This window comes from Oxyura jamaicensis, chromosome 5 (assembly GCF_011077185.1).
Source record: "Oxyura jamaicensis isolate SHBP4307 breed ruddy duck chromosome 5, BPBGC_Ojam_1.0, whole genome shotgun sequence".
Taxonomy (NCBI): Eukaryota; Metazoa; Chordata; class Aves; order Anseriformes; family Anatidae; genus Oxyura; species Oxyura jamaicensis.
In genome coordinates, this window is record NC_048897.1 from 8,065,481 (window position 1) to 8,076,543 (window position 11,063).

General features: G+C 44.8%; 1 protein-coding gene and 2 long non-coding RNA genes across 3 annotated transcripts in view; 1 reads left to right on the plus strand and 2 right to left on the minus strand.

Annotated features, from left to right (window-relative positions):
* The window catches only part of LOC118168250, a 7,265-nt gene extending 6,519 nt beyond the window's left edge, over positions 1–746 (minus strand). Inside the window, exon 1 of the long non-coding RNA XR_004751446.1 lies at positions 614–746. This is a non-coding gene — a long non-coding RNA (uncharacterized LOC118168250). The remainder of the gene's footprint in view (positions 1–613) is intronic.
* Positions 74–6,366, plus strand: FGF4 (fibroblast growth factor 4). The gene is made up of 3 exons (XM_035328479.1): positions 74–1,004; positions 1,790–1,893; positions 3,807–6,366. The coding sequence occupies exons 1-3, from the start codon at positions 701–703 to the stop codon at positions 3,981–3,983; spliced, it is 585 nt and encodes a 194-aa protein (XP_035184370.1). The 5' UTR covers positions 74–700; the 3' UTR covers positions 3,984–6,366.
* Positions 1,673–10,466, minus strand: LOC118168249. Its single transcript, XR_004751445.1, has 4 exons — positions 10,369–10,466; positions 5,848–5,897; positions 2,372–2,466; positions 1,673–1,807 (listed from the first exon to the last, which is right to left on the minus strand). It is a non-coding gene; the product is annotated as an uncharacterized LOC118168249 (long non-coding RNA).
* Between the last annotated feature and the right edge of the window lie 597 nt (positions 10,467–11,063).

Sequence of the window (11,063 nt, forward strand, 5' to 3'; positions counted from 1 at the left end):
AGAAAGAAAGAAAGAAAGAAAGAAAGAAAGAAAGAAAGAAAGAAAGAGAAAAAAAAAGAAAAGGAAAAAAGAGAAGGAACCTTCTGTGATGAATGCAAAATATGACATTTTCTTTTTAAAAGTTTGTGCTGTCCCTCTTGTTTAGCGCCAGTGCTGCTCACCGTTTCCCCTCAAGACGCTTCGGAGTTGTTAAGCATCTAGGGGTGATAATTTGACTTTCAGCTAAACCGGAGGGCTGCAGCAGACAGCAGTAGGTGGTGATGTAATAGGTACCAACGCACATGGATATATAAATATCGTGGCTAGGGCTAAAGCGCTATGGCTGAGCAGCTATAGAAGAAGATCAGCACTTCAGACAAGACTCCTGGAGTTGAGATCAAGTTCAGAAGCTCTTGCTCCCGGGATTTCCTCTACATGCAGCCTGCCCAGGGAAACCGCAGATCTTCGGGGGACTGAGCACGGGGCTCCCTCCTTCCTCCCGCCGCCTCGCTTTTTTTTTCTTTATTTATTTTCTTTTTTCCTTTTTTTTTTTTTTTTTTTTTTGTGTGTGTGCGTTTTGTTTTGTTTTACCCCCCTCTCCCCGCACACCCCTCGCCCCCCCGCGCGCTCCGACCTCAGCATAAAGTGGGAGCTGGGGGGGCGAGCGCCTCTTCGGAGCGACGACCGGCCGGCGGCCCGTGGTTGCGCGCCCCTCGCCGGGATGCCTCTCCCCGCGGCGCTGCTGCCGGCGCTGCTCCTGGGGCTGCTGTGGCCGGGGGCGGTGCGCGGCCGGCCGCCCCCGGGCCGCCTCCCCGCCGGGCCCCGCCAGCGGCGCTGGGACGCGGCGCTCTTCGCCCGCTCCGTGGCGCGCCTCCCGGCCGAGCGCCGCGACGCCTCCCGCGACGGCGACTACCTCCTGGGCATCAAGCGGCTGCGGCGCCTCTACTGCAACGTGGGCATCGGCTTCCACATCCAGGTCCTGCCCGACGGCCGCATCGACGGGATCCACAGCGAGAACCGATACAGTAAGCCGGCGCCGAGCCCCCGCAGACGGGCAGGTGAGCCGCTACGGGCCCGCGGAGGTTGCCGTGGGTGCGGAGCGGCTCGCCTGCCCCGGAGAACGGTATGAGGCAAAGAGAGGGTGGGTGTAGGGCCGATCTCCCACCACCCGGAAAAGTCCGCCCGTCCCCGGCATCGCGGTGCTGCCCGCGCTGGCTGCCCCGAGGGCGCCCGGCGCCCCTGGGAATGGGGCGGCTGGGCAGCCCATCGAGCGCTCCGTGCCCGGAGCCGCGCTGCCCCTTGCATCAGGTGTAGGGCTTGCCTCAGCATCTGGAGGGTCCTCGGCCCCATGGGCCGCCCACTCTGAGCAGGGGCAGGGGGGAGTGCAGCCAGGACCCAGCTCTCCCCCGGACTCGAAAAGCATCTGCTAGGGACTTAACCCCATGGCCCCATGACTCTGATATCCAACTGAAACAATAAGATCCAACAGGGGATATAAGCTGCATGATGACAAATGTTTCATTCGCCCCCAAGCACACTCTGGCTTATTTTAACCTCGGCTACACAGAAGGATGCCTGGGGGCAATGTAAAAATAGATACTTGGCTAAAAGAAGAGAGGTCCCAGCATGGAGCATGGGGCAGCACGTGGGGCATGGGGCTGGGGATCTGTGGCCATCCACAGCAGTGCTGGGGCATGGGGATCCACACCACACCAAGGATGGGAACCTCTGGGTGAGCACAGAACTGACACCACAAACTCCTTCAGAGCACAGCACTTTGTCTCCCTGATTTCCCATGTCTCCTATGTAGGTCTGCTGGAAATCTCCCCTGTGGAAAGAGGAGTGGTGAGCATATTTGGTGTTAGAAGTGGACTCTTCGTGGCCATGAATAGCAGAGGCAAACTCTATGGATCTGTAAGTAGCCACCATTTGTGTGCATGGGGAGGGGAACACAGTCAGCTGGGATAAGAGGTGTACATGGTGCTGGAAGCTGCCCAAGCACCATCTCTGCCCTTCCTGGGTCAGGCACCATGGATTTGCCCTTGGTGCCTTGCCAACAGAAGGTGTGCTGCCCAGGTGTGCTAAGTTCACTGAGTTTTTTTTAGTAAAACCCGCTTCTCTGCATTGTATTTCTTTGGTTCCCATGTGAAAAATTTAGTCAGCCAACCATGGCTACCCCTCTTGCCTACTTCATACAGCAACATAGCAGTCATTTTTGTGGCAAACCCCCAGGGTAGCCTCAGTCCATATCTTTCTCATATTTAAATTTAAACAGCATCAATCAGGGATGGCAATTGCTTGCCCCATCTCACAGAGGGAACTTGAACTTCTGATCAGCCAGGGCCCCACAAATGATCCTTTATGATGTGATGAATCAGTGCCTGTCACATACCTATTGATCACTCTTTGTTAATGCTCTCGATTGGAGAGTTCCCATGAGAGTTCAGCATCTTCAGGGTCTGGGCTTGCAATTATATGAAGGCAGATCTATTAGGAGACAATATAATATATATATATATATATTTACATCTTTTAGAAAAGATAGTGGCATCTTTTACAACACAGTCGGGGTGGACAATAACAGTGCATGCTTTTGCCCATGTTGAGCCATCCTTCTGCTTTTGAGCTCACCTCTATATTAGTTACTGCCATTAGCATCACTTCAACCCCATGTTCCTGGGTCTCCTTCCCTACCCACAGCTTTTTTATTTCATGTCTCTCAGATATTTTTTGAAAAAACTTGGGCTGAGGAAGGGCCAAACTATGTCAAAGTTAACTAGGGCATTTCCACATGAATGAAGACATGAATTATCCCGAATGACTTTCTGTGGCATCAGTCCTGTCACAGAGGATTTCAATTTACATGAAAGCCAGGCAGAATCGCCATCAAAGTGCAAAAGCTCCTTTTGCATAATGTCTTATGAAGACAATACATTGCTTTGGTGTCCTGGATAACGTAATTCCCAACACAGTGTTCAACCTGGCAGGCTGAGACCTATCTTACTAAATGCTAGGCTTTTGCCCAATAACAAGAGGTGACCTCATTTGTTACTCTCCAGATAACACACCTGTAACACCTGTCCCTCTTTGTTTTTGCATGTGAAACCTCTTTACTGGAAGCATGCCTTCTGTCAGGTCTTTTTTCCTGATCCTTTAACACAGGTGAATTTTCCTTCCTTCAATTGTAAAACTAAAGAAGCAGAAAATACTGTCCACTCCGAGCATCTTTAAAATGCCTCTTTCTTCTCAAAGGACACGAGAAAGTGCTAGCATTCCAATTTTTCTGAAGCCTCTTGGGCAATTCACTGGTGGTAGGACAACCTCTGCTTTGGGAACCAAGTAAACTTCTCACGTGGAGACTCAGGAATATTAGTGGACCTGTGCATTCTAATATGGGGACATGGGCACAGGTTACAACTCATAACTCCCGTTGTCCTGGTGTCTGACAGTTCGTTTCTCCCTTCTCGTTCATAGGAAAAACTCATTGACCAAGTTAGATGAGCAGGGCAGCAGAATTGGGCTTGGGTCATTCCTCATGGCAGTGCCCTCTCTGTTAAAATATGCCCCCTTCCCTCAAGAGCACAGACAGAGCTAGGGGTGTCCTTCCCCCCTCCGTGTGTCTGTGCCTGGTCTGGAAGCAGCATCCTTAATGATCCTCTGAGTGTTGTTTGAAGCTTCATTTGGACAACCACTTCAAAAGATTACTAACAGGGGGGAAAGTCAGCTGCACATCTTCGCGCAGCACACCTACTACACCTGGTAGCAATAATATTTCCACACCTGATGTTTAAAATTCCTTCCCTCTCATTCTTTCCTTTTCATTTCAGACCCATTTCAATGATGAGTGCAAATTCAAAGAGATTCTCCTGCCAAACAACTACAATGCTTACGAATCCAGGATTTATCCCGGGATGTACATAGCCCTGAGCAAAAATGGAAGAACAAAGAAAGGCAATAAAGTATCTCCCACAATGACAGTGACACATTTTCTTCCTAGAATTTGAGACATCTCCTTCCGACCTACCTCAGCACAGGGAAAGACCCAGAACACATTTGGGGAAAAGAAACATGGTGCACTTTTACTGGAGAGTTTTATGCAAGAGTAGGTGTAAGATATTTAAATTAATTATTTAAATTTGTATATATTGCCACAAAATTTATTTATAGTTCTGATTTCTTTTTTTTTTTTAATTTCTGAAAACAAAACAAACCTCCAACCCAAGGTATTTCATTTCATGGTGCAACAGTAGAAGACTTATGCTTTGTGGTTTATTTAATTCATTTCTAAGTTATCACAGGTGTGCTGCTACTACGTGTTCTAAAACAGGTGACATTCAATTCCTACATTAGAATGTTTTGCACTGTGTGTGTGTTGTACAGTGTCTATTGTTGTACACGTATTTGTTTGTTATGGTGGCTTTGTTCTCCTCTGTGTGTTTTGAAAACCCCCGTGACTCCCAAAGAAGCTCTTGGCCTTTGAGAAGGAACAGTACGGAGGTGCCTGGGTGGGATGCCGGCGTGGAGCCACACACAATGCCTGACCTCCTTTGTGCAGTGTTGCTATTTAATTGGAATGGTATCAGTTTACTTCGGTACAGAAAGTGCGGTGCTGAAGAGCTGCCCCACAAATCTGTTTTTAGATCTGCCAGTGCTGAACTTTGAACTTTCCTGCAGTCAGTCTTCTTAGAGCTGCCAGGCAGTAGAGAGGTTTAAACACCTATATAAACTCAGCAGGATTTTTTTTCCTTTTCTATTTAGATAAACAGGAGCATATAATCTTTTGTGGCTCTTAATGGACAATATATTTGATATGATTGCTTTGCATTAGGCTAAAAAAAAAAAAAAAAAATCAGTTCTTCCCCCAGTGAGCACACTGTGAAACATGCTGCTGTGAACAAATTATACCTTACTCAAATCAAATTCCCTTTCACATTTGGAGACTACAAGTGTTTGTCAAAGTTTGCAAAAATTTATAATACTCCTAAGTTTTGAAAAGGCAGTCGTTTGTCTGGCCACAGAAAGAGAAGCTCCATAGAGAGAATTTGGATCAATTACAAAGAATCAAGTTTATTTTGTACTACTTATTATTTTTGGTACAGTATTTGGAAGGATAAATACGCTGCTTTTTTCTGTCTCATTCCCTGAAAAAGTTAATTAATTTCTACCTCACTAACTCTCAAAGCCAGTCTCCTAACAAAATCTGCATGGAAAGTACACACTTTTCTGCTTTGTCTTATAATTTTGGAGGAGGGCTTGGAGGAACAATCACTGTAATCCCAAATCTCTATTTTTTCCATATGTAGCCAAAAGTATTCAGGATAGAGTTGGTTGCATCCTATTTGAGCCTTGTCACGTTTGAGCTATCTTTACCCAGTGATTTACTTTTAGTAAGGATAATCATGGTAAAAATATTTGCAGACAGCTGTCAGGCTGCAGTACTATATCGTCATCAAGTAACCCTATATTTTTCTTTATATATTTTGCAAGTGTAACTCTAATGCGATGAAGGAAAAGACAGGTTTGATTATGGGAGAATTTTTAAAGGATCCATTTTTCCTTTGTTCTTTCTTTCATTCTTTACATGATACATCATATTTGTGGCATCGATAAATTAAGTTGTAACCAGGACTAACCACAATGTTTAATGAATTAGAGGATGTTTATAGATCATCTTCCAATCTAAACAAGCAATTTCTGACTACATGCAAATCTCAAGGCCATGGGTAATTTGAGTTCAGCTTTTTTTTTTTTTTTTTTTTTCCTTTTTTCTTTTTACATTCCTACACAAAAGTCTTTGTTCTACTGGAATCGTATAGTCTTGCCTGTATTCTCTGCTTACACATGACCTTGAAGACTAAATCTACTCACCAAAGTTCAGTGAGACCAGAGCAGACCAGGACCATATCTTAAGCCAGCTGCTGTCAAAGCAAAAATAACAATTAAGAATCAGGAAGCCAAATCAAGAGAGAGTGCCTAGGAAATGTCATGCCTAAGGATTTTTCTTCTGTAATTTGGGGGATATCTATACTTTCTATGTGTCCTATATGTGAATAATCATTGTGTAATTATCACTGCTACCTCTGACAACTGATGAATTCGTTCCAAGTTTCAGACAGCAAAATCACAAAGAATTTGCCTGTGAATGGTTCTTCTTTGTCACTTTTCACGCCATTGAAATCCACAACTGACAGCCTCACACAAGATATGTTCAGAGGTAGTTGTTGTAACTTTGAAATATTGTGATAAAACCTTGATAATAATGTTACATGGTATGAGAGTTCACCATTTACCAGAATCTGTCTGTAGTTTTATACAGGTGCTGTTCAAGACTGTGGTGTATGTGCTGTGCACATTTAAATGCATAATAAATGATAAATGTTTACAATGTATGGATTCATGGAATTGATTTTACTCTTTAGAAGGGAACACATCCTGCACTGAAAAACAAAACCAACCAAACAAAAAATGCTATTTCACTTTCCGACAGACAAGGAAGTATTTGCACCTATGCCAGATACTTCATGAGTGACAATCTGGATTTCTTACTCAGCTGAAGTTCACCCTGGCAAAGTTGGAAATTGTCCAGGAAAGACCAGCTTCATGAGCTCCGTAATGGATATGCGTGCTTGCATCTGCCACACATATTCTTGCTTTTATTTGTGTGGTATTCAATGACAACAGCTTTTCATGCAGCATCTAATATTAATGATCAGAGACACAAATCAGTTTGGGGGTTTATGTTGCTGGATGTTAACCTTACTAATGAAACTGGATTGCCTTTTCCTCAGCTTTAATGAGTACTGCTGTCACTCTTGCTGTGAAGTAAGATTACATCGATGCAAGAAGTTCTAGGATTACCTGTTTGATTTAAGACACTGTCTCCATCTATAGTTACTGATTATCCTCACACCAGTGTACAGAAATATGAGGTGCTTTGTAGCACACCTGATGGCAAGATTGTTTTCTCAACTTTTATTGTCCCTCATATAAATGCACTTGTGCACACACACAGTCAAATCCTTATACTTTCAGTTTTATTTATGGTCGTCCCTTTTGTAGGACTAGGGAAGAATATGTAATGGCAATGACAATACTCATGTTTGATCTCACACTCCTTAATGGCAAAGGGAGTTTGTTCAGCTAAGGGATGTATGAAACATAAAGCCAGACCCCCCCAGATACAGACTTCTCCATTTTATTTTCCACTGACTGATGCTCTCTTTCTTGTTCCTAAAAGGGAAAGGCAGTAGATAAGCTGTGAACAGCCAGTGCCCCACTTCAAGCAATTTCTTTCTAAAGTTGAACAGGCTCTATAAATGTAGTGCAGGTGCCTTTTTTTTTTAAAACAGACAAGTATAGATGCAGTGTGCTTAATGCTCCTATGAATAGAACCAGAATAAATAGGCAAGCAGACATATATAATCATTTTTTCATGATTAACATTTTTTTTTTTTTTTGGCTTGTAAACAAAGAACAAAGGTAGGTTTATTTCTCCTGGGTCTTCCAAAATTTTAACCATTTTTTTTTAATTTGGTTAACAAATTTCCAAAATTTGTTCTGGGGACAATAATTTCTTTCATCCTTGAGGAGACATCCATGTATGATTTTAAGGGATAAATCCCAGCTGTTAGAAAGGTGACATTTCAGAGTATATCTTTGCAGGTTCATAGCACCTAGAGCACTGGCACTGCCATATGTAGTCGTACCCCCAGAAAAAAAATATAAAAGCCTGTAGCCACCACAAATGGAGCAGTATGAGATGTCACAGAGAATGCTAGGTAGTTCTCTCTCCTCTGGCATCATTTTTGCTCCACTGCTAAGCCAGCTTTCCTTCCATTTAAAATTAAAACCTTTCCAGAAAATGGATTAGCCCCATCCACGGGCCAGACCCATTTCCCCCCAGCTGGTGATTGCCCAACCTGTCCCATAAGGCAAAGGGAAGGGGAGCAGTGCCGGCCTGGCCCCACAGTGGTCCCAGGGTAGCACCATGCCCCTGCCTGCCTGGGGAAGGAGGGCAGCAGGCTCCCTACCCTGCTGCTTGTTTGTGGGCTGGCATATTTCACATGGTCTGCACTTAACATTTCCTGACTGCTCTGTGGCATCTACCAAGCTGTCTGTATCTAATCTGTGCTAATAAAAATCAGCATGACAAAACACTGCCTTGTATATAAATAGCCACAGGTTTCAGAGCGGTCACTGAGTTTATAGTTCCAGATTCAGTTGTTCACACTTTACCAGTTGGTTTCCACCGCAGTATATTAACTGACCATGCAAGTGGCCAATTAAAGAGAGTCTGTTAAGGGGTGAGGAGTCTTTTGATAAAGGCTAGCAAGCCCTTCAGCAAGAAAGTTAAAAGGAATTCCCTGAAGCACTGCACCTCCCTTTGTACAACACAAATTATTGTTGCTTTCTACCAAGTGATCTAAACGTGGATGGAGTTGTGAAAGATTGTAATACCTAGCTGTTTTCAGACAATTCAGCACATGAAAGGGAGGCATAGTACAATTCCAGTTTACTGCACATCAGGCATGATTTACAGACTTTGAACAAGAAATATTATCCTGACCTGTTTGTTTTTTAAATTGATTACTTAAAAAAAAAAAAAAGAAGAAAAAAAAAAAAAAAAAGCTTAATATCATGCCCAGAAGTGCCTACAGTCAGCCACTTAAGGCAGACAATTACTTAATATAAAACAATGACAATTTACTACATCCTGAGTTTCGTTGTAAATTAAAAAGAAGCTGGTTAATCATGTTCATAGAACATATTGATTTATTTTTTTTTTTTTCCTTTTTAAGGCTTTTGAGGACAGAATAGTTCAGTGTCACACTAAAGAATCAGATGTTAGTGTCACCTCTGCCACCAGGTCACCTGCAATGCCAGCAATGAGGTGCAACAAATGGTCCAAACCTTCCTTTCTGAATGCCCAACAGGACACCACAAAGTATGACAAATAAGGTGAGCACCCAAAACTGAAATCAGTTGGAGCTGTGTGGTGGATAGAAATTATGTCCTGACTAATGTCAAGCACTATCAAATGTTGAGCTGAGAATGTTTTAACCTGGGCAGATTATATTACTGCACCTTTTTGTCACTAGTGTCTCTGTGCTTCAGCTCCCAGTTTGCAAGTTGCCATTAAATAGTGTTCAAAATATATCCATTAATATCTGTGAAACACAGAGCTACTGAACTTGTGAGAGTTATGGAAAGCTTATGAGAAGACGAGCATGTATTTCCTCACAGCATGTTGTCAGTAAGCCACACACCTTCTGGTTGAGCAAAACAAAACTAGAAGAAGGTGCTCACTTAGCAAGCAGTCCACGCTGGACAGGACTCTTGACAAAAAGCGTGGTGCATGACCAGACTTTGGTTGCATGTGCAAATTTAGTTCTGTTTTTCTTAAATTTTGAATGCTGGTTTGACCTTGGGTGCTTTCTAGTGTCATTCTTTGTGTGCACATACAATTACATTTTATTGCTAATCATACTATTTTATTGTGGGTAGATAGAGAAGTACTCATTCTCTATGACTCCCCAGGCTGTGTTGACCTTCACTATCGTTCATTCACACTACTTCATATAGGTTAAAGAAAGTGATTTAGTGATGTTTGTACCAATTAACATATTCCAGATTCAAACCGGTTGCTAATCAGGTTACCTCTGAAGTACAAATCAGATCTTTATCAGCTTAAAGGTATTTGGTAAGTGTCAAAGCCACTTGGTAAAACTCCATGGTTTCTGGTGAGCTACTATTTACATCCTTTCTCATTATCTCCACAGCTACATCTGTTTGTTTCCAGTGCCTTCAAGAAAAGTGTTTGTAATGTTAGCTGGGGCCAATACAGCTGTTTAATGTCTTTGAGGTTAAGGGTGCTTGTGAGAAGGAAGGGAATAACACCTGCAGGACCAGCATCCATTAGGCATCGGAGAGACCCCAACCTTGTGGGGACCTTCTTAAAGCAGTTTAGAAGAAATGCCAGCTGTGTAGCTCTCCAAGCTTGAGGTAACATTTTGCACCTTTTGTGGGGCATGCCTCTCTCAGAAGCTGTTCCATGTGGCCTGACCTGCTCTGAGCCCTTTTCTGAGGTGGGCATAGCGCCGTGCCAGGACACACCTCAGCAGCACAGGCAGGCAGGTGGCCTCCACAGGATCCAGGTCCTGCCTCATCACCTTCCCCATGTCTAACATCCATGCTGACGCCCAGCACCATCTCAGCTGCTCCCCATCCACAAGCCCCCTCCCAGCACATGCAGCAGGGCAGCCCCACAGTGTGGGAAGACCAAGGAGGTGCTCAACCAGGCACCCTCCAATGTGAGGACCATGCTCTGCCAGGACGGGGCACCTTCTCCCTTCCCTCCTAGTGCTAACCACCAGGGTGCCTTCGTGTTACCTGGTGGGGTGCAGCTCCCCGGCGCTCGCCTCCCATGTCGGATCCCACTCCGATACCAGCCGTGGATAGCCCTAGTGCTACCGCGCGCAGGAGCTCGCCCATCTGCAGTTACACATTAACCAAGGCAGTTGGGCTGGTGTCTCACTCATGCGGTTCCTCTCTGTCCCCTTGCTGGTGCCTTTCCTTGCAGCAAGATAACAGCACCGATGCCGCCGGCGCCAGCACGCGGTACGCGGTTACCCTGGGACGACGACCCAGGGCTGCCTGCGGTGCTTGCTCCCGGAACGGCACTGCCCGTGCGGGTAGGCCGGCCCGGCCCACGCTGAAACCGCAAGGAGGTACGGCCATAACATTGGCTGCTGTTTATTGCAGCTTTTCCACAGCCATGAGGAAAATGACCTCGGTTGCTCTTTGTCTTGTTTTTGACCTTCCTGTGGCGGGCTGGGTGACTGGCACTGCCTGTCCCCGATGGCCCTGCCCATGTGTGGCCTCCTCCTCCCAACCTGGAAAGATTTTTGACACTTTTCCTCTTGGTTCCTCATTTCTTCTTTTCCCTCAAACTCCTATTTGATTTTCTGCTCCCCTTTTGTTTCTTTGTTGTGTTACCCCAGCCACCCTCCCATTTTCTGCTTTCTTTTCTGCTCTTTGTCTTTTTCTGAAACTTGTTATGGTAATGGTGCACAGACTGTCTGCTA

Bases quoted from the DNA above. Each gene is read 5' to 3' on its own strand.
- FGF4 (XM_035328479.1), top strand. From the start codon at position 701: ATGCCTCTCCCCGCGGCGCTGCTGCCGGCGCTGCTCCTGGGGCTGCTG. The intron at 1,005-1,789 runs GTAAGCCGGCGC...TCTCCTATGTAG, and splicing joins CCACAGCGAGAACCGATACA to GTCTGCTGGAAATCTCCCCT. The intron at 1,894-3,806 runs GTAAGTAGCCAC...TTTTCATTTCAG, and splicing joins GAGGCAAACTCTATGGATCT to ACCCATTTCAATGATGAGTG.